The sequence below is a fragment of the Phascolarctos cinereus genome, unplaced genomic scaffold, assembly GCF_003287225.1.
Source record: "Phascolarctos cinereus isolate Bilbo 61053 unplaced genomic scaffold, phaCin_HiC Scaffold_2;HRSCAF=192, whole genome shotgun sequence".
Classification (NCBI taxonomy): domain Eukaryota; kingdom Metazoa; phylum Chordata; class Mammalia; order Diprotodontia; family Phascolarctidae; genus Phascolarctos; species Phascolarctos cinereus.
The window spans coordinates 136,113,920-136,137,808 of record NW_027555625.1 but is presented as its reverse complement, the minus strand read 5'-3'; the positions used below and the strand labels follow the sequence as shown (position 1 = coordinate 136,137,808).

General features: G+C 37.0%; 1 protein-coding gene across 8 annotated transcripts in view; it reads left to right on the top strand.

The window, feature by feature from the left end:
- Positions 1–23,889, top strand: part of INTS10 (integrator complex subunit 10) — a 48,999-nt gene that overhangs the window by 6,014 nt on the left and 19,096 nt on the right. For 5 of the 8 annotated variants that reach the window (XR_002321170.2, XM_020969549.2, XM_020969551.2 and 2 more), the window contains exons 6-13: positions 30–170; positions 2,570–2,741; positions 3,148–3,317; positions 3,664–3,797; positions 11,467–11,623; positions 16,024–16,106; positions 17,297–17,449; positions 19,897–20,005. Coding sequence is in view for 7 of the 8 variants with exons in the window: in XM_020969549.2 (XP_020825208.1) it covers positions 30–170; positions 2,570–2,741; positions 3,148–3,317; positions 3,664–3,797; positions 11,467–11,623; positions 16,024–16,106; positions 17,297–17,449; positions 19,897–20,005 (1,119 nt within the window). In the remaining variant the exon portion in view is untranslated. The remainder of the gene's footprint in view (positions 1–29; positions 171–2,569; positions 2,742–3,147; positions 3,318–3,663; positions 3,798–11,466; positions 11,624–16,023; positions 16,107–17,296; positions 17,450–19,896; positions 20,006–23,889) is intronic. The other 3 variants (XM_020969550.2, XM_020969553.2, XM_078149611.1) reach the window with 1 other exon arrangement.

Genomic DNA, 23,889 nt, shown 5'->3' with positions numbered 1-23,889 from the left:
AAACAACCAATTTTTTTTTCTTTCAACAGTTTGTGATGTCCTTCCTCTAATAATTAATAACCCTGATGTTAGATTACCTGCCAGCCTATTATATAAGTATTTGAACAAAGCAGCTGAATTTTATATTAATTATGTCACTAGGTCTACCCAGACAGAAAATCAGCATCAAGGTAAGTGAAACTAGCCTGAAATTGTCAAGTTAAAAACTGAAGAATATGTTTTGAGAAATTTAATGTAATGGTGTTATATCTAATAAGCTTAAAAGTTTTAAAGATTTTATTTGTTTGGTTTTTTGCTTTTTAAAGAAAAATAATGGAAGGCTTTATTCTTTTTGGTGGGGGGAGGAGAAAGGTGGCACAAATCACAAAGTATGTTTCTAATCAGACTGTCTTTCCTGTTTGACCTATCAGTGAACAAATACTTATTAAACATCTGCTCTGTACTAGACATTGGGAATATAGAGACAAAAACAAAATAACCGTTGCCCTTTGGGAGCTTATATTCTATCAGAGGAGCCATGTACACATTTCAATATATAAGGTAATTTCAAAAGGATAAACTAGCATCTGGAGGACAGAGGCAGGGTCAATAGGAGGTGACATTTGAACTTGGAAGGGAATTAGAGATCCTAAGAGGTGAAGAGGAAGTACATTCTAGGCGGGGGCAACAGCCAGTACAAAAGCACACCTGTGGGAGATAGGTTGTCCTGTGTGAGCAGCAGCAAGATAGCCGGTCCGATCAGCCCGTCACATTTGGGGGAAGTCTGGTGCCAGCTTCCAATGACAAACAGGAGTTTGTATTTGGTCCTAAAGGTAATAGGGGGCGACTAGAGCTTAGTGGACAAGAGAGTGATTGTCAAGCCTCTGCTTTAGGAACATCTCTCTGGCAGCTGGGGATAAGATGGACTGTGGAGGAAAGATCCTCTAAGATAGGGTTGTAGATTTAGGGCTGGAAAAGGCCATAGAGGCCATCAAGTCTAACCCCTTCATTTTACAGATGAAGAAACTGAGGCACAGGGAGGTTAAGTGACTTGGCCAGGTGCACAGCTAGTAAGTGTCTGAGGCAGGATTTGAACTCCAGTCTTTCTTATTCCAAGGGCAGTGCCCTATCCACTGTACCATGTTGCCTCTCAAGAGCTGAGGCAGGAAAACCAATTAGAATACCATTGTAGTAGTCTAGGTGAGAGGTGATAGTGGCCTTAAGAAATGACAAGATTTGTTAACTGATTGAATATGTGGGGTTAGGGACAATGAGGAATCAAGAATGACTCTGAGGATGCAAACTTGGGTGACATGAAGAATGGCCACCGAAGACTGGCATGGATTTTATTGTTATTCCATATCATTTTTCTTGTGCTCTCTTCAAAGCCAGGCTGGTTTGGGTCCAAGCTTTAGGGTTCAGATTGTGATTAGTCTGATCTGAGTCTTTTCTCCAATGGCCCTATTTGATCATTTTGGGAAAAGTGGGTAGAAAAAAAGAAGTTGAACAGTTAGAGCAAGATTGAAAATCTTCTAAAGATGCTGGAGAACTGGGTAAATTCAGGGCAGCAATACAGGTTGAATACTTACTGTGTACCTAGCATGATACTAGTTCTTGTGAGGAATAGGGAAATAGGATCATCAAAAGATTCAGTGACAGAGATAATGTAAGAAACAACTAACAGAAAGCAATATATTGAAGTGCCAAAATGTGTTTTACAGATAGAGTGCCATGATGAGAGATCAGAGGATTCATGAAAAAGTTGGGGAAATTTCACAACATAGATAAGAAATGAAAACGGTTTAGGAGTTTCATGGAATCTTTAGAGTAAGAAGGAACTGTTCGTTGATATCTCATTTAGATGTCTGGTCCAGTCTCCTACCAGCATGGGCACCTTATCTTCCACAGTTTTGACTAGTTTTCTAGTCTTTTCATATAAACATTTCCAGGGATGGCTTGCTGCCTCTTTGGGCAGTTCACTCCATTTTTAACAACTTTAATTGTTGGAATGTTTTTCCTTAACTTTAATTGAATCCTGCTTCCCTGTAACTTTGCTCATTAGCCTGAGTTCTGCCCTCTTAAGTAACACAGTAACTACTTCCTCTTCTACACAATGGCCTGTGTAGCCATGTGTTGATATCTGTTATGTCACTCAGGCACCTTCCCCTTCCCAAGCCTTCTCTTCTCCAGGTTAAATTTTCTCAGTTCCTTCAACCACTCCTCATAAAATGTGGCATTCAGAACTGAACACAGTATTGCAGATTTGCCTGATCATTGCCGTATACAGTGGGACTGTTACTTCCCTTGATCTGGACACTACTTGCTGTCATACAACATTAGTGCACAGAAGTTTTATAGAATGCAGCTCAAAATTCTGTTCCTAGCTATACCAGTGTGTGACCTTGACCAAAGACTTCGGGACCTCCATGTCCTAATCTTTCAAATGAAGGTAATGCCTCCTGCTTACCTCACAGAATGTGTGTATGGGAGGGGTGTGGCATGTGGGCTGAGGGGCATTTTTAAAACCAACTAGTCTTACTGTCCATAAAATGCAATATAAGCACCAGATATTTCCCCCTTTACTTTTCAGGAGCCCAGGATACACCTGATCTCATGTCCCCGAGCAAGCGTAGCTCTCAGAAGTATGTTATAGATGGTCTGACTGAAAAATCATCCCAGATTGTAGACCCTTGGGAAAGATTGTTTAAAATTTTGTCTGTCATAGGAATGAGATGCGAGTGGCAGATGGATAAAGGAAGACGGTAAGGAATGGTCTTTCCTCTTGGATTTGGTGTCTGATCTGGTAGCTTTGTAGTCACAGTTCTTTAATAGAGGACAGCTGGTGTGATTTGAAAAGCCTGTTGTGTGGAGGTATACCTTACTTTAAACAAAGTTATATGATCTGCCTTTACATAAAATAAAAGAGGGTATTTGTTTACCAAAGATTTTTTCAGCGTAGTTTAGTATGTATCTGAGACTTTCTTCAGCTATTCTGTTATGTTGTTAACAGCTATAAAACTCATTAAGCATATTTAGACCAGGTGACATCATGTTCTTACCCCTTTGCTGTCCTTTTTGTCTTTGTAAACACAGTGTTTATCACCGTGCTACGTAAGTAGACAGTTTAATAAACATTTGTTGCACATTTGTTTATCTTTCATCTTTCAGAAACCTTGGTGATATTTTGCATCGAATGAAAGACCTCTGCAGATACATGAATAATTTTGACACTGAAACTCACACAAAGTATAAAAATCAAATCGTGTACTCTACAATGCTGGTCTTCTTTAAGAATGCATACCAGTATGTCAGTAGCATACAGCCATCTCTCTTCCAAGGTTTGTCCTGAGAACTTGATGCAGTCCTGAAGTAGTGTTCATTGTGACAGCGGAGTGGTAAAGATGAAAGTTGGTTTTAGGAATAATGTTGATGAAAAGTATAACTGAAGTCCTCATTTTGGGTCAGGGCTTAACTATAGGTGATTTGTTCAGGTTTGCATTAATGTTGGAGTTTTGATTTTTAATTAATGTACCACCACTGAAAGGTCTCTAAGTGTGTGTAAAGAAAATAAATAAATAAATGCCTGTAGCATTAGCAGAATCAGAAAAGAGTGAGAGTTGTGCTCATAGAAACTTCTTGCAAATCAAGTAGCACTTCTAAAAATACTTTTATTTTTACTTGTAGGTCCTAATACTCCCAGTCAAGTTCCATTGGTTCTTCTTGAGGATGTATCAAATGTGTATGGTGATGTAGAAATAGATCGTAACAAACACATACATAAAAAGAGGAAACTTGCAGAAGGAAGAGAAAAAACTATGGTAACCTTTTCATTTATTCAACATGTACACTTATCAGTCGCTATGGTGCTTGAGTTACATCTTTGTATTAGTCTAGGCTATTGTTGTGGGGACCAATTGGAAATTTTTCTTTTGAGATGAAATAACAAACTTAGATGATGCTAGAAGGGCTGGTTAAACAATTATATACCTTTTTAGTCTTTTGTTGCATTGTAAAGCCTGTCCTAGGTGTTGCCTTGGTGATTGGAAGGATGCCACGAGGTCCAGCTTTCCTAAGATAAAACCTGATCTAGTGGGAAAAGAGTTGGGCTTGGAGTAGAGACCTGGGTTCAAATGCCACCTCTGTTACTTGCTAGCTCTGTGAATGTGGGCAAGTCATAGGACCTCTCTCAGCCTTAGTTTCCTCTTCTGTGTAATGGAGATTATAACATTTGTACTTCCTCCCAGAGCTATTGTGAAAACCGAATGATGTCTTATGTATGAAGTGCTACACAAGCGTCAGCTACTCTGGTTAATTTTGTCTGTCCCTAAGACTCTTTTAGGGTACCTGAATTCTCATTGTTACAGACCATTCTTTCGAGTTGTAGCATTAACAGTAGAAGGCTCTTTCGGAACACAGTGTGTTATTTGAGGAGGCTGTGACACAATTATGAGTTCTGTTCTCCCAGCCCAAGGATGCCCTGTCTCGTTACTACAGGATAGACTTTGGGTTCCTTCTTTACTACTACCATCCAAGGAGAAAAAGGGAGGAAGGATCCATAAGAATGTATACTTTCTCCTAACTTCTGTCAGTTTGTTCATTGTACATTGAAAGAGAATACAAACCAAAAATAAACTACTAGTCACGTTCTTCATTTATATACAGTCAACAAATTCCTCATCCTGTCATATGTTTCATATTCAACCAGACTAGGACAGATTTACCAGCACTCAAATAGCCTTTGCTGATGTGACTGTTGAATGTGATTTGAAAGTCCTAAATGGACTTTTCCCAAGTATTGTACTGCCTATCCTTTATCCCATTCAGTCTAATTTTCATTCTAAGGTCAAGTAATCTTCTTTATCTCCTACGGTCTTTGAAGGTCCTGTTTGAGTTCCAGGTCCATTTCTCTGGTTTCCAGTTGTAACAGCACTTTTCCCACAAAGATGTTGCCAAGGGATATCTTTGTACAAATTATAGATGTATAAACATTTTTTTTCCTTCCCCTGTTGGATTATTTACTTCAGGTAATTCTCTGGAGCAGAATCATGAGGTCAGAGAATGTTTATATTAACTTCAGCATACCCGTTTTCTCAGAGCTCCAACATTGGATTATCACAAACATTTTTGAAATAGCATCATAGGTACTGTGCAAAGCACTGAAGATACACAGAGGGGTAAAAGCATGATTCCTGCTCTCACGAAACTTATATTCTAATGAAGCAATATAGCAAAAATTGTACATACTCTACACACACACACACACACACACACACACACACACACACACACACACACACACACACACACACACACTACATGGAAGTTCGTTTCAGAGAAGAGGCACTGCCATGGAGATGGGGACAAGGAAAAGCCACGTACAGAAGGTCGGTTTGAGCTGTGTCTTGAACAAAGCCAGGAGACTGAGACGTTGAGGGAGAGCATTCCAGGCATAATGTCAGCCCATGAAAAGACATGGAGTCAGGAGATAAAATGTCATGTATGAGGAACACTAAGGTCAGTGTTGTTGACTACATAGAAAACGTGGAGGTTTAAGAAGACTGGAAAGGGAAGAAGGGACCAAGTTATAAAGGGTCAAGCATGGGACTTTATATTTAATCCTGAAAATAATAGAAGAGCCACCAGACTTTATTCAATAGGGGAATGATGGAACATAGCTTGAATAGCTTCTTGTTGGATGTACTGAGTGGGGAGAGCCATAAGCCAGGGTGACCAACCAGAGGGCATTTAAGGAGTCCAGGTATGAGGTGATGAGGGCCTTGGGTGGTGGCTGTGTGAATGGAGAGAAAGTGACATATAAAAGAACTGTGAAAGTAGAAACAACAAGTTTTGGCAATAGATTGAGTATTGGATGAGTGTGAGTGAGGATCAAGGAAGACACAAAATTAAGGTGATGATGCCCTTGAATGAATGAATGAAACATTAAACACTATGTACAAAAGGAGGCAGCTAGGTGGTACAATAGATAGAGCACTGGGCCTGGTGTCAGGAAGACCTGAGTTCAAATCCAGCCTCATACTTACTAGCTGTGTGACCCTGCACAAGTCACTTGACCTCTTTTGGCCTTAATCCACCGGAGAAGGAAATGACGAATCACTCCAGTATCTTTGCCAAAAACAAAAACCCAGAAACTATGGACAGTATGATTCACGGCATCATGAAGAATTGGATATGATTAAGGACTGTACAACAAATATATAAAGCACTGGGGATACCAACAATTAAAAGAGTCCCTGATCTTAAGGAGGTCACATTTTAAAGAGGGAGACATCAAATGTAGTGGGTTTCAGCTACAAGTGAAAGGGAAATGTCCCGTGATCTCAAGGTGCAGTGGCAAAGCAGATAGTAATGACTCTTCTTTAATGACATTTCCACTGGTAGAGTCCTATCAATTTCTGATGTTGAACTACTGAACAGTGCCAAAGATGTTAGCGTCAAGAACTTTCTTTTCTGGGTCTATAATAAATGTTGCTATAGCATCTGCAGGATGTTGCCAAACTACATCTTCCCAAGAGTGGGTTCTAATTATGGCTGTGGACTCTGAGCTGGAAGCATTACTATTCCAAAGATTCTTTTTTTGTTTTTTGTTTGTTTTAATTAATTAATTTATTTTTAGTTTTCAATGTTAACCTCCACAACATTGAGTTTTAAATTTTCTCCCCATCCCCTTTCTTCCCTCCCCCACCCCAAGATGGCATACAATCTAATATAGGCTGTACATATACATTCATGTTAAGCATATTTTCTCATTAGTCATGATGTAGAGAACAATTAGACCTAATAGGAGGAACCACAAGAATGAAGCAATAAAACAAAACAACAAAGGAAAAGGAGAGCCAATAGTATCCTTCCATCTGCATTCAGAGTCCGTATTTCTTTCTGTGAGTGTGCATAGCAGTTTCTATCATGAATCTTTTGGAGTTGTCTTAGATTCCTGTGTTGCTGTGAAGAGCCAAGTCTATCAAAGTCATTCATCCCGTAATGTGGCTGTTACTCTGTACAATGTTCTCTTGGTTCTTCTGATTTCTGCATCAGTTCATGTAAGTCTTTCCAAGTTTCTTTGAAGTCTGCCTGCTGATCATTTCTTATAGTAAAATAGTACTCCATTATATTCATATACCCAACTTGTTCAGCCATTCCCCAATTGTTGGGCATCCCCCAATTTCCAAATCTTTGCAACCACATATACATGTAGGTCCTTTTCCCATTTTTTTGATCTCTTTGGGATACAGACCAAGAAGTGGTATTGCTGGGTCAGAGGGTATGCACAATTTTATAGTCCTTTCAGCATAGCACCAAATTGCTCTCCAAAATGGTTGGGTCATTTCACAACTCCACCAGCAATGTGTTAGTATTCCAGTTTTCCCACATCTTCTCCAACATTTATCATTGTCCTGTTTTTTTTCATGTTAGCCAGTCTGATGAATGTGATGTGGTACCTCACAGTCGTTTGAGTCTCTTATCAATAGTGATTTTGAATTTTTTTTCAAATGACTATAAATAGCTTTAGTTTCTTCCTCTGAGAACTGCCTGTTCATATCTTTTGACCATTTATCAATTGGGGAGTATTCCAAAGACTGTTGAGTTCAGGGTCCTGAGCTATCTTTAACAGGATCTAAGAGGAAATGGTGATCAAAGTGGTGGTGGTAGTAGTTGGTGGTTTTACTTTCTGACTTTTTGACTTGTTGCTTCCTGTCTTTCCCTCAGGATTACTTGATAATAATAGAGAAGTTTGGGGAGGGGGAGGCTTTTGTAAGAAAACTGATGAGTTGACATGTTGAATTTGAGTTGCCTATACGTTACCTAGTTAGAGATGTCCAGGAGGAAGTTGTTGCATCACTGTAGGCCAGGAGAGAAGTTAGGGCTGAATAAATTGGGTCTAAGAATCATCAGCATTGAAATGATCATTGAACACATGATTGCTGCTTACATCACTGAGAGAGAGTATAGAGGGGAAAGAGAAAGAGAACGGGACAGACCTTTGGGGGACCCACACTTCTTTGCCTACTTTTCTCAGTTTAATAAATGTGTAATGATTTAATTTTTTAAAATTTTTTAATTTGCATTTTATTAAGTTTTAATTTGCATTTCATTAAGAACAAGTGTGATTTTCACATATGATGATATGCTATCTATTGCCTTTGACTATTTACCAAGTAGAATCTTGGAACTGATTTCATAAATATTTGTATCAGTTCTTTCCATGTTTTGAATAATAACATTTTTAAAAATCAGTTGTTTTTCACTTTCCTTTTGCACAATGAAATGTAATAAAATATTAACCATTTTTAAAATGTGTGTATACTCTAACACATCCATCTTGTCACTGATAATATCCTACATTTCCTTAATAATCAAGAATTATCTTCCCTCCCTAGCTAGGATAAGTATTTTCTGTTTTATTCTAGTGTTTTAAAAATTATTAATTTGTTTGTCCATCAGGAACTTATTGCATTGTATAGCATGAGAGATGGATCCAAGTTCATTCTTTATTGATTTTTTTTAGTCCAGAATTATAATTTCTTTGTAAGGAAGCTCCCTCTATTGATGCAGATCTGTATCTGTTCTACAATTTATAATATTAGAGTTGCCTGAACAGTTAGAGGTTAAGTGATTTGCCAGAGTTACACAGCCGTTATGAGTCAGACTTGAGCATAAGTCTTCCTAATTCTGAAATTGGCTCTTTATGCACATACCAGGGGTTGACAAACTATTACCTCAAGAGCCAAATCTACCTGCTTCCTCATTTTGTATAGCCTCCGAGCTAAGAATGATTTTTACATTTTATTTATTTGTTTGTTTATTTTTAAGCAGTTGGGGTTAAGTGACTTGCCCAGGGTCACACAGCTAGTAAGTGTCAAGTGTTTGGTCTGAGGTGAGATTTGAACTCAGGTCCTTCTGACTTCAGGTCTGGTGCTCTATCCACTGCACCACCTAGCTGCCCCCTACATTTTTAAATACCATAAAAGATTAATGTAAAAAAAGATAAAATGTAAAAATCGTCCTTGGCCCTCTGTGCCAAATGGTTTGCTGACCAAAGTTTGATTGGGGATATAACAAGCAGCCATATCTGAGGCCCTCTATTACTGACCTTCATTTGGCTTGTACCTTCCCCATAGTTCCATGAGTTCTGCTCCCTTACCTGCCACTGTGCTTTTCTTTTATCTCAAAGCCTTAGTTAACGCTGCTAATAAGAAACTTTTTCATTCTGATTTCCTACTCTTGACAACAGTACACACAGAGTAGAAGACTACCATAGTGTATAAGGCACATAAAATCACAAGAGAAGATCAAGGATAGAATAGCTAATCCTGAATCTTGTGGGAGTGTCACATTACCCAAGATGATCTGACTTTTACCATCTCTGTGACCCTGTGCAAATCAGTCATTCAGTAGTAAGTGTTAAGCACCTGCTCTGTGCCAGGCATGATACTTAACAGCTGGAGATACAAGGACAAGTGAGACAGCCCTGTTCTGGAGGAGCTCACAGGCGACCTGCCTTTGTTGATTGGTTGGTTGGTTGTTGTCCTGGCTCTTGAATTTATAGAGATATTCTTTACTATGTTAAAGAAAATTTCATTTATTCCTACGCTTTCTAGAGTGTTTAATAGAAATAAGTACTGAATTTTGACAAAGCCTTTTTCAGCATCTATTGATATTATGTTTTTTTTATTATTTATGTTATTAGCATGGTATATTATATTTATAGTCTTCCTTATGCTGAACCAATCCTGCATTCTTGGTATAAACTCAGCCTGGTCATAGCGTATCATCTTTCTAATATATTGTGGTAGGCTGCTTGGTTATATTTTATTTAAAATGTTTGTATCAGTATTCTTTAGGGAATGTTGGTCTTTAGTTTTCTTTCTCTGCTTTGTCTCCCTGGTTTAGGTTTCAAAATCATCTTTATATCATAGTAAGATCGGAAAGTTTCTACTTTTTGGATTATAAATCAATTTTTCAATATTTGGTTGAATTTACTTATAAATCCATTTGACCTTGGAATTTTTTTCCTCTTTGGGAGTTCATTTATGGCTTGTTCAGTTTTATTTGTTTGTTTATTGATGCTGGGTTAGTTAAATAGTCTATTTCTTCTTTTGTTAACGGATATTTTGTATTTTTGTAAATGCTCATCCATTTCCTCTAAGTTATAGACATATATAATTTGGCAAGATACTTTCTGATAATTTCTTTTGTTTCCTCTTCAGTTATTATGGGTTTTTTTTCCATTTTGATAGGTACAATTTGGTTTTCCTTTTTTTTTTTTAAACCAAAGTAGCCATTTATTTTCTTACTTTTTCTTTGTCTCTTTTGTTAATAAAAGCATTTAAAGTTATAAGTTTTCCCCTAAGAATTACTTTAAGATGGATCTCCATTTTGCTAAATTGTTTCTTTGTTGTCATTTTTCTTCATTGAAATTTTCTGTTAATTTTTGTAATTTGTTCTTTGACCATCAGTTCTTTAGTCTCTAATTACTTTTTTAAACCTTTTAAACACCTTATTGAATATATATATTTTATTGCATTGGGATCAATAAATTTAATATTTCTTCTTTATTTTTGGAGAGGTCTTTGCGCCCCAACACATGGTCAGTTTTTTCTTAAGTACCATGTATGACAGTATGTAAATCCTTTCTATTCCCATTCAGTAATTGTCAGAGATTTATCATATCTAATTTTTCCAAATTTCTATTTAGTTCCTTAACTTCTTTCTTATTTATCTTCTGGTTAGATTTGTCTAGATCTGAAAGGTATGTGGTAAGATCTTTCACTGTTATAGAAGCTTAATTTTCAAGACTTAATTGCTAGGAGGTGGAGAACTCCCTACATATTATTTTTTTATTTTATTGTATTTTTATCATATTATTGTATCTTTATTTGTTTACTGTAGTATTATATCTGAGTCATAAGGATGTCAGACTTGGTTTTTGTCCACACCTAAACAAGAGTCACTTTTACAATCTTCCTCAAAAGTTGTTATCAGCCTCAAATCAGTTTACTCTGTACGAGGCATCTACCCAGTCACCTCTAGTGAGAGAAAATTACTGCCTTTTAAGACAAGCCATTTAACTTTTGGATAGTTGTCTATGTTAGGAAATTTTTCCTTACATTGATCCTCTGTAGTTTTGTCCTCTGGGGCAAGGCAGAGCAAGTTCAAATATTCTTCTACATGATAACCCTTTAAGTACTTGGAGACAGCTCTCATTCTCCACTCCTGTCTCCTGTTCCTCAGCGTGATTTTATTATTAGGTACACAGAGTTAATCATGATGAAAGCATATATTAGGAACTTAATAAATCTTTGAGGGATTGACATTAGCCTCTTATCTAATCTTCTCTGTTTCTAATCTATAATATGCTATCTTTGCAATATCCAGAAATAAAAGCAACACATTTATTTAAAAAATGATATGGAATAGATATTAGTTATAAAAGGTGGCATTAAATACATTATTCCTATTTTTTTAAAGCAGAGTTCTGATGATGAAGAATGTTCAGGGAAAGGAAGAAGCCGGCACATTGTAGTTAATAAAGCAGAGCTTGTCAATTCGGTTGAAGTCCTGGAAAGCTTCAAATTGGCACGTGATAGCTGGGAGCTACTCTATTCCCTGGATTTCCTTGACAAGGGTAAGGAATGTTCTCACATTGTACTGCTTGTGTGTGTTATTTCAACAGTGCCTAGTTAGGGCTGTACAAATCATTGGCACCAGTACACCACGTTAAGTCTTTTTTATTTTTGAACAGAAATCATCCATTGCAAATGTTGCTTTGTGGTTTTGAAATGCTATTTCTTGGCTGTACATGATGATTTTCAAGAGTATCGTATAAACACTCTCATATTTTTGTCCTTCCCCCTCCAATTCTTTTCACTCTTTGCTATGGTCTTTTGTTCTTTCTTATTCTCTGGTGGCTCTTCCAAGACATAGTGGTTGAATATACAATAGAATAAATGCTTGATACTTTTAGCTTCACACCTTTGCCCACACTTTTTCCTAAAAGCAGGCATATCTGTAACTGTAACCTGCCATTTTGGGTGGAGGTGGAGTCGGGGGCAAGTTATGAAAATAAGGAAGAGGGAAAGTTTTACACTGTAGTGAAAAGTAGAATAGCTGAACATTTACAGATTCCTTTACCATGGATTTCCTGATCGTGATCATTTTTGCTGAATTTTTTGGAAGTAGAATGGTTCCTTCTTTTACATTGCAGTATAACCAATAATATCATTCACCTACTGGCCTCCTTGCAGAGCTGTTACTTGGTATCCTTCCTAACTCCTCCAGATGGAATATTCTAAGATTCTTCAGCTAGTCTTTGTATAAGATCTAAGGATAGCCTCCACTGTCCTGGCCACCCTGTTTTGGGTGTTGCCCAGCTTGCCAGTGAATTCCTTAAACTATTGTGCCTAGAGCTCAACGCAATATTCCAGATTTAGCCTGATCGGAGAAGAATACTGTGGGACTGTCGCCTGCTTTTTTTTATATACTATTGCTCCATCATATTTGATTCTTAGGGAGCTTGCAGTTCACCAGAATCCCCATCATCTTTTTCAGATCAAATGCTATCTAGCCATGTTTCTCCCTTCTTACACTTATGAAGCTAATTTTGGGAACCAAAGTACAGGACTGTACATTTATCCCTCTTAAACTTCATCTGATTATATTCAGCCCAGAACTGCAGCTTGTTGACGTATTTGTGGATCCTGTTGTACAACACGTTAGTTTTCCTTTCCAGTGTTATGTCATTTGTAAACTTGATATGTCTTAATTCAGGCTATTAGTAAGTGACAGATTCGTTCAGATGTCAGCTTCCACGGTAATATTGACCCAATAATATTTATTCTTTTTGGTATGGTTATTTAACCAATTATAGATTCCCACTTATTTTCCACTTTTGTTCAGTGCTGTACTGAAATCTAGGTAAACTAGATACCCATTTATAGAATTTCCTTGACATACAAATTCCCTGACATTTTTCAAAGGGAAATGAAGTAAATCTGGCCTGATTTACTTTGTTATTTCTTAGTGATTACTGCTTTCTTTTATAGATGTTTACTGTCTCTTTATTAATATCATGTTCTAGAATTTTGCCAGGAATCAAAGTCATGGTCAGTAATCTATAATTTGAAGACTTTACCTTCTTTCATATTTTTGAAAATTAGAACGTTTCACCCTACTCCAGGCTCATAGTGTCTTTCCCATTTCAGGCATTGCTAATAGTGACTCAGCAGTCACAACATCAGATTCTTTCTGTGTCTTGGACCTGGTGACTTGAACTCTTTGAGGATGGCTAGGTACTCTCTTCACTTCTTTTAGGTTTCTTCTCTTTATTATCCACATTGTTCTGTCCATTCTTTCCAAAGATCCTTGGCAGCAAAGACAAGCAGGATGAAAGATGTTGCTTATAATTGTCTTCTCCCCTCTGCCATGTCCCTCCAGTCATTTTATTTTACCTTAAAAATTGTCTTTTTTCTTATCTGTTGCATTCCTTGCTAAGTTCAACTCTGAGTTTTTTCTGTCATTACATTATTCTTACAGCTTTCTCCATTGTAGAGTATTCTCTGTAGTATCATACTTTTATGTTCATCCTCCATTAACTGCCATTACTTATATATTCTGATTTAGTTTGTTTTTTCCCTTAAAATAGGTTGAGGAGTAGGTAGGATAAAGTGTTCATTGTCTGTAATTTTATTATAGATAAGTTCCCCTTTTTCCTCCTCATCAGAATTGATTCTCTTTTTGTTTTTAGAATTTCATGCTTGAGAACTTAATCCTGAATTAACTTCCCCTATAAAACTTTTAGTCATATAATCTTGTTTCTCCTTTCTTTGAATGCTTTGACATTTGTTCTCCTACAATCTAGGGTGCTTGTCAGAATCAGCATCTTCCTTCTCTTCTTTGATGGATTCTGAGATGAAGTGAGCACTTCCCCTAAAGGTCCACTCATTTCTACTTCAGCAACCAACTTTACCTTGGTGGTAAGAACTAGGTATCAGAGAGCGTTTCTACTTGTGGCTTCATCTGCCACTTTTGAATTATGAAATTATCATTAAGTAGGCCAAGGAATTACTACTCTGATTTTGAAAGAGAGCACCAAAAGATGTCCACATGAGAACAATATATCATCGCTAACATAGCATGCCTATATTCCATGCATGACTTACAATCCATTTCTGTAATTTTTTATCTGTACCCTCCTTCTGTCCAGGTAGCCCATGATATGCTCCCAAGACAATATCATTTCCGTTTTTTCCTCCACAGAGCTTTACCCAGACTTTCCTTACTTGATGCCCACTCTTCCCCACTCCCATCCTTTTCCTGGTTTTCCTCACATAAATATATCTACTTAGTATAAAGTTCTACTCCATTTGCTTTTCCATAAGGCATACTCTAGAGCCATATTCTGGTTATGGCACTGATGCGGTAAAATTTGCTGCATTGTGTTAGAATCTCTAGCTCACCTTGGTTGTTCTCCATCCTTTGTGTCACCACCCCCATTGCTAGGGTGAGAGGTAGATGAATTCCTGGAATGTCAGATTGCAGCTGTGGAGCATGTTTCAGAATGAAGTATGGTGTAGTGGATAGAGTGCTGGACTTGGAGCTCTGAACATCTGGGTTTGGATTGTGCCTCTGTCACACTGTCAGTGTGTGATCATGGGCAAGTCCTCTAACCACTCTGAGCCTCAGTTTCTTCATCTATAAAGTGGGGGTGACTAACACCTGTAATCCCAACCTCACAGAGTTATTGTAAGGATCAGTGAGAAAATGTACATATTTTCTAGACTTTTAAGTGCTGTATAATTACCAGCTATCATTAATACTTGTTTTCATCATCGTCATCATCTTGTTCCATGGAGTGGATGCAAATGGTCCAAGAACAAGTCACTCCCACTATTATTCTGTTATTTTTAATGTTCAGTGAACTGTTGAACAAGTGGCTAAAAAGACTTTTTGTAGCTGAATAAAAATATTAGGGTGTAAAGCCGTATTTCATGGGCTCAATGAAAGCAACTCCAAAGGCAGGCAGAATGATGGGAATTATCCTATCAGGATGAATATATACTTAATCTTTTTCTCAGAGTTACTCATTTATTTATTTGCCTGTACAAACACTATTGCATATGGTTGTTTTTTTGTTGTAATGTTATTAGCCCATTATAGGATAAGTAGCCTTTTGGAGGCTTCCAGCCATCATTTGTCATATTGATTGTATGGATGACCTGATTTCCAAAAACCCGCCTTCAGACTTTTGGAGTATGGCCCATTTATGGCTGTATAGGCTTTTGGCTCGCATAGCTGTCTATGGCAGTGGTAAAGTGCTAGTGTGAATGTGTGATCAGATTTCTAACCCATCCTAAAATTTTGAACCAGCATGTCCTTTAAAATTTTTTTAAATCTGACCGAAGATATGTGACACTTGCTAGCTGTGTGCCCCTAGGCAAGTCATTTAACCCCGATTGCCTCACCGAAAAAAAAAGTAAAATTTTTTTGAACACATACACATATATTAATTGACAAGCATTTATTTTTTCTCTCCCACAGCTTCCTTCACGTGCTTAAAATTTTAGTAACATATAAATGTAAACATATAAATGTAACATGACTATAAGAGTATTCTGTAAATTTTAAATTTGGAAGATAATTGGGAATCATGGTGTATTGTCATTTTTCCTGAATGAAAACAGCTCTGTAAAAACAACAACATATTTAGAAAGATAAGTGAATAGAAATTAAAATGTTTAGTATTATTGTGCTTTATTTATTTCCCTGTATGTCCAATCAGATTTTTAGATGTTGCCTTAGAAATCAAGGTTAGGGGCAGCTAGGTGGCACAGTGGATAGAACACTGGCCCTGAAGTCAGGAGAACCTGAGTTCAAATCCTACCTCAGACCAAACACATGACACTTACTAGCTGTGTGACCCTGGGCAAGTCACTTAACCCCAATTGCCTTTAAAAAAAAAAGAAAGAAAGAAATCAAGGTTAAATAATTATATTCTTTTCTGTAAATTTGCCTTTTTGTTTCCCACAGAATTTACAAGAATATGTTTAGCATGGAAAACAGATACCTGGCTTTGGCTACGTATCTTTCTCACTGACATGATTATCTATCAGGTAAAATGGAACATACTAAATTCCATTTGTACAGATCTTGCTTGTATTGTATTTTAATGAGTGCAGCATTTCATTATACTATCAAATGATCTACATGTGCTTTTAAATATTGCCCATTCATAGGCGAGATAAGTATTGTCCATTGATAGAGTTCTCAGTTCATGTGTACAGTAATATATAAATATCTTTTGTTACGTATGAATATAAATATCTTTTCACTGTAAGGAAAAAACAAACTGCCCTAAACCCATCACAAAAAAAAACCTTGGAGGTTTTTTTGAAGTAGAAGAGTGACTTTCCAGACCTTTTTCTGCTGAGGTATGGCCTTTGTGGCCTTAGAACTGAATCATCTAATCTTAAAGTAAGGAAAGTAAATGATCAAAGAATAAAATGGAAGAAGAATATTCTGCTTGGCAATAGTGAGAAGGACAGGGAGGAAGGACAATTAGGTTTATTATGTTTATAATTAAATAATGTTTATAAAATAATGATTAAATAATTTTAATAATTAATATAATTTTATATTATATATAAATATAATAAATAATTTAAAGAGCTGGAATTCATATGGACTTGGATCATTTTAACTAATTTTATGAAGTTTCTCTGGCTTACAGAAAAATAAGGAAAGTAAATGATCTAAGTAAAATGGAGAAAAAAGTCAGAAGTGCAAAGGTGAATGGTTAAGGAATGATAACTTAAAGGAAGAAATTGTTTTAATGGTCATTTGATTTTCTCTTTCCCTGTGTGAATGACCAGCTGTAAAGAAGATGGTGATAGCAATTTTACTTTCTCTGACTAATTTTTACATTTATGTCTCTTAGCACAAAACTAATTTTGGAGATTGTGTTTGATCTCAGATCATTGGTTCTTTGGTGGCTTATACCCCCTAAAGGCTAGAGATGGTAATTACAGTTTCGCAGAGGTTAATGTGATCATATTAAACTGTAAGACTCGTGGAGTCTAGAAGAGAAAATCTCTATGCCTTTTAGGTGAGATTCTATAAACTCTGTGTAGCTTTAAATAATACCATTCCAGAATTGCCTTGCTACTTACCAGAAGGTCAAAGTATAACCAGTTATTTACAATTACTAGGCTATTTCTACCTGATTGACGCTGGAAATGTTTTATAAAATAAGGTTTTTATCCCTTTCTATAAATACTATTTCTACTTTTTTGTGGCTTATAAGGGGCAGTATAAAAAGGCAATAGCCAGCCTACATCACTTAGCCGCTCTTCAGGGATCACATCCTCAACAGCAGATTACTGGACAAGGAACACTAGAACATCAAAGAGCACTCATCCAGTTAGCAACTTGTCACTTTGCTCTTGGGGAATACAGAGTAAGTACCGTGTGTGTTCTGAACGTACCCACAAATGCATTTAACCATTTCTGGCACTTTTACATTGTTAGACAGTTTTTTTTTTCTCATTTAACTGCGTCTTTACAAAGTTCTGGGCCTTTAGACCTAAAACATTGAAATCATCTTCGACTATTCTTGCCTTCATTATCTATATCTAATACATCACCAATTTTTTGATTCTTGCTTCATGTTGTCTTTCAGATTGCTTCCATCCTTTTTATTCCCACTAATACCAACCTACATCGGATTCCCTTAAGTTCATATGCTGACTGCTTTACCTCCTTCTACTTAATTTCCTTGTTTCTGGTCTCCCTTCCTTTCAGTCATCTCAGAGTTTATCTTCTTAAAATGGTTCTTTAATTATGCCATTCAGTTAACCAAATATGTAACAAACCTATGATCTTCTTGAAGGCAAAGACTTTCTTTTTTGGCTTGTATTTATATCTCCTGCACTTAACCTAGTGTCTGGCCTTTAGTGTAGTGGGTATTTAGTAAATGTTTATTGATCGATTGGGGAACATAGAAGTATAAGACAACATGGTCCTTACCCTTAAGAAGCTTATAACTTAGTTGGGGGATACAGATGCCCCACTTGAAACCACTTGAAACCATTAGAAAGCCGTGTAAGATACTTTTCAAATGGAAAGTCATGTGGTACAGTCTGTAAATATAATTGATGATAAGAGAAGGGTAAAATCACTGTGGTTCGCTAAAGTAGTCTATGAAGAATAATACTTCCTTGAGTACGTAAGACTGGAAGGAGTCCTTAAAGGGTAAAGGATAAAATTTAGAGAGGGAATAATCATTTCATATTGTTAACTGGATCAAGAGACCTTGGAGGATATTTAGTCCAACCCCTCCGTTTATAGATGAGGAAAGTGAGGCCCAAAGAGGTTGAATGACTTACTCAAAGTCACATAGTAGCAGAGAGGAGATTTAAACCCAAGTCCTCTGATTCCAAATCCAAAACTCTTTCCATTATTCCAAACTGAGAACTGGCATTCTCACTTCCTGCCTTAACCATCCAACATTATAGCCCTGTTTTCTAATATGCCTGTAGGCAGCTTGTGTTACAGAGGATGGAAAATATGACATGAAGTTAAGAAGACCTGAGTTCAAATCCAACCTCAGATACTCACTAGCTGTGTGAGCCTAGGCAAGTCACTTACCTCTGTTTGCCTTAATTTCTTCATCTGTAAAATAGGGATCTATCATGCAGGATTGTTGTGAAGATCAAATGAGATAATCATTGTAAAGCAGTTAGCATAGTGCCTGGCACACAGTAAATGCTATATAAATATCAGCTATTATTATTATTATCATTAACAACAACAACAATAATAATAGGTGTTTGCTAAAACTTGGAGTTGAATTGAATCAGGTGATTGTCCTTATTAGAGAGGCACCATTGTGTAGTAAAAATGGCACTGGATTTTGTGTCATGGAGTCTAGGTTTGAATCCTGCCTTTGCCACTTACTAAGAAGGAAGGAGGGAAGGAAGAGGTCAGTATTGCTGAATCACTGAGTACATGAGGGGATGGGATGGTGCAAGTAAGGTATAAGGAGACTGGAAAGGCAGGAGGGGGCCAGATTGTAAAGGACTTAGAATGACAGACGAGGAGTTTTATATTTGATCCTGCATGCGGCAGGGAGCTGCTAGAATGTATTGAGTGGGAGGGGTGACATAGTCAGACCTGCACTTTAGAAAGATTAATTTGATATCTAAGTGGAGGGTTGTAGACTGGAGTAGGAAGAGACTTGAGGTTGGGAAACCAAGCAGATATTTTTCCTGTCTAAATCCTATCCACCCTTCAAAAGGCTATTTCGCATCTCGTCCCTTCCATGGAATGTTGCTCTTCAATTTTAGTGTGTACTGGATTCTCCTTTGCTGAATTCCTAGAGCACATATGGTTCCTGCTATATCTTTTATGAATAAATGCCTACCTCATTAAATCATTGTGAGAAAAATACTTGTAAAATCTTATTAGATTGCTATAGAAATGTGAAAGTTTTTTGACTTACATATCTTTGAATAGTACAATCTTACCTACGTATCAAACAGTCAGTAAACACTTGCTGGTGTCTTGGCTTATATATTTTTATGTTTTGGCATTGTTACTCAAAAGGATAGATGTTGTTCCCTCAAAGAGGAAAACTAGACTGATTTAATTTTAGTCTTAGTTTCCTCATAAACAATGTGATAATCCCATAAAAAGAATACACATTTATTATGGGGTGGGGCGAAAGCCTTCAGATACACATTTTTTGCCCTGTATTTCCCTTGATTTGTGCACTGCTAATATGTAATTTGAGTCTTTTTTTAGGACAGCTTCAGATTAATATATATGCATGTATTTACATGTGACTATATATGTAGACACATTTATGTAAATATGTTTACTTTTGACACTTTTTTTGCTATTTAGTTGACATGTGAAAAAATTCTGGATCTTATGTGCTACATGGTACTTCCCATTCAAGATGGAGGAAAACCTCATGAGGAGCCTTCTAAAGTAAAATCCAAGTTTAGAAAAGGTAAGGTTGAAAAATTAAGTTTGGATTTTATTTTTGTTTAATTTTAGGTCTCAAGGGAATTAAGAATACTTTTTAACATTTATTAGTAAAATAACATTATTATTAGTCCTACAAGCTTCACAGTTTTGTGTATTTAAATTGCCTTAATTTTTTTTACAGCTTACAACTCATCTGTGACTTAGTAAGTAAGTCCTAGTAAGTTACTAGAGGCATATGAAGGTTAAGTGCCCAAGCTCTCATAGCTACTATGTGTCAGAGGTAGGATTTGAACCCAGGTTTTCTGGACTCTGTCTGTCATGCCATACCTCTCTGAAAAGAGAGAGGTAGTGTTGCATGGTGGATAAAGGACCATTCTTAGTGTCAGAAAGAACTGACTTCAAGTTCCACCTTTGACATTTACTAGCTCTGTGACTTTCTGTGTGTTTGAAGCAACTCTCTAAAATTACAAATTGCAGCCATGCTGCTGATCTGCATTGACAACTCCATTCTTGAGGGGGAGTTTCCTCATAAGGAGTTTTTACCAATGAAATCACAGATCTGACAACACCAACACCACCCCCCATGGACACTTCTTAAAGTTTGTGATTGCTTTGAACACATGAAATAATAAGGATGGTATTTGGAAGGCTATTTTACACGTGTAGTACTTATGCCAGTGAGCTTCCATACTGTATATATATTTCTGAGGCCTACTAAATGAGTATGACTGTATTTCTCTGTAAAGTCCAAGGGCCTTGATAACTAGGGTTATAGATGATCCATGTTATGCTTCCCCTGGTAACCACTATCCTATTAATAATAGCTAAAATAATAATAGGTAGCATTTATAGGTTTGCAAATCACTCTACAAATATTATCTCATTTTATCCTCATAGTAACCCTGAGAAGTAGGTGCTATCATTATTATTATTCCCCATTTTACAAATGAGGAAACTGAGCCAGGATTTCCTAGGGTCACACAACTAATATGAGGTAAGATTTGAATTCAGTTCTTCCTGACTACATATCTAATACTCAATCTACTGTGCTACCTAGATAAAAAAAAATCATCTAGAAAGTCTATATGTGGGATAAAAGAAGAGTTGGAAAGAAATCTGGTGGAGTTAACAGTGAAGAGGTGGATAGGGAGTATTATGGGCAGAACCTATCAACACACTGCTTACAGGGAAATCAGTGCTTTTTTTTGTGAAACTATATTTCAACATGGGAGGGTACATAAAGGGGGAGAGGAGAACAGGGAGAGAGGAGTAAATGATACGCCAAGGCCAGTTTGGAGGCTAGCAGTGAGGGAAAGATGACCTATGTGCTCTCAAAAAGAAAAGAGCTTACAAAGGACTGGATGAAGAGGAGGGGTGGGAAAGATTGAAAAGGTAGGAAAGGAAAAAGACCTTACTTTGGAGGAGGTTCCACTAATAAATGCTCCTATGAATGAGGTGAGATGGTCAGTCACTAATGCAGTAGTGGAGATGTGAATCAATCTGACCATTCTGGAAAGCAGTTTGGAACTATGCCTGAAGGGCTATAAAATTGTGCATACCCTTTGATGCAGCAATACCACAACTAGGTCTATATCCCAAAAAGATCATAAAAAAGGGAAAAAGACCCACATGTACAAAAATATTTGTGGCAGTCCTTTTTGCGGCAGCAAAGAGTTGGAAATTTGGGGGATATCCATCAATTGGAGAATGGCTGAGCAAGTTGTGATACATAAATGTAATAGAATACTATTGTGCTATAAGAAATGATGATCAAGCAGGTTTCAGAAAAACCTAGAAAGACTTGTGCGAACTGATGCCGAGTGAAGTGAGCAGAACCAGAACACTGTACACAGTAACAGCAACATTGTGTGATGATCCACTATAATTGGCTTAGCTCTCCCCAGCAATACAGTGATCCAAGACAATTCCAAAAGACTCATGATGGAAAATGCTATCCACATCCAGAGAAAGAACTGAGAGAGTCTGAATGCAGATCAAAGCATACTATTTTCACTTTATTTTTTTTATTATCGTTTTGCAAACTATTTCTTCTTCTACAACATGACAAATATGGAAATAGGTTTTATATGATTGCACATGTATAACATATCATATTGCTTACCATCTTAAGGAAGAGGGAACGTAGGGAGAGAGGAAGAAAATTTTGAACTCAAATTTTTATTAAAAATGAATGTTAAAAATTGTCTTTACACATAAGTGGAAAAAATAAAATACTATTTTAAAAGAGAGAGAGAGAGAGAGAGAGAGAGAGAGAGAAAGGGTTAGCAAAGGGAGATGAAGACTTTATGCTGGATCAGACCTGGGGAATTTGGTGTTTGAAAAGTCTGCTTGTCCTGGTCATGGGGGAGTTGGATCCCCTGGAAGGGTGGGACAGCATGGACACAGGGAGGAGGTTTCCAAGCAAATGTAGAAAAAAGGGACAGTATGATAAGGTATAGATCCGTGATGGGGCATGGACCCTACTGTAGATCAGTGTCCTCTCTGATATCTTCAGTAATTGGCATTGTTCTGAGGATGAGGAACAATGGAAAAGAGAAATCCATGGGACAAGCCCTATAAGTAGTGGGAAAAGCACCTAGAGGGGAGAACCTAGAATGGATATTTTGGACATTTTGATTGTGTGAGAAAGACCAGATTGGTCATGAGTCAGAGAACAAGGGTCTAGAGTAAAGAGCAGGGGGAGCAGCTAGGTGGTGCAGAGGATAGAGCACCGGCCCTGAAGTCAGGAGGACCTGAGTTCAAATCCAACCTCAAACCAAACACTTGACACTTACTAGCTGTGTGACCCTGGGCAAGTCACTTAACTCCAATTGCCTAAAAAATAAATAACAGAGTAAAGAGCAAGGGAAGATGGTTAATGAAAAGAGTGAGAGAAATCCTTTTTTGGACAAGGGTGCAAAAAATGAAATTTAAAATCTTAGAAACAGGACTAGCTAAAGGGGAGGAGTAGAAGGGGATGTCTACTAAAAGGAAAAGGTGGCGGGCAGGGGACATACATAAAATCAGGAGAGAAAAGGGAAACTAATAAACAAAATCCTAAAGGGAAAGGGGTATCAGAAAAGAAGAGGGGATCAGAATCAGGAGAAGGAAGCCATTGAAAATGTGACCACCTTAAAAAAAAGATTCATATAAAGTAATGGAAGGAGCATGATACAGTGTTTACAGCAGAAGAGGGAATTTGAACTGAAAAGCTGCATAGGCACATTAATGCATTTAGGATAAGAAGAGAAGTGGTCAAATGGAAAATAATCTTTGTATCAGATTTTTTTGGTAAGAGTTTAATATCTAAGATATATAAACAGTTAATAGATATCTTTTTATATAAGACTAATAGCCACTCCCTAGTAGATAAATGGTCGAAGGATATGAATAAACAGTTCTCAAAAGAATTACAAAGTATTCTCAACCACAAGAAAAGATGTGTCAAATCACTAATAATAAGACATACAAATCAAAAGATCCCTGAGGTTTTACCTTACACTCTGCAAATTGGCAAAAATGGCAATAGTCAACGTTGGAGGGGTTGTGGAAAAATAGTATATTGCTGGTAGAGCTATGAAGAAGTATAACCATTTTGGAAAGCAATTTAAAATTATGCAAATAGAGTGAATAAAATGTCCATACCCATTAAGCTCAAGATTCCATTACTGGGCTTATCCCCAGGGAAACTATTGATTTAAAGGGGGGAAAAGTATCCATATACTCCAAAATATTTATAGCAGCACTTTTTGTGATAGCTAAGTACTGAAAACAGAGTTGATGCCCATCAGTTGGGGAGTGGCTAAACAAATTGTGGTACAAGAAAGTAATGGAATGTATTCTTGTGCTGTTAGAAATGATATGTGATGAATACAGAGAAACATGGGAAGATCTATATGAACCGAT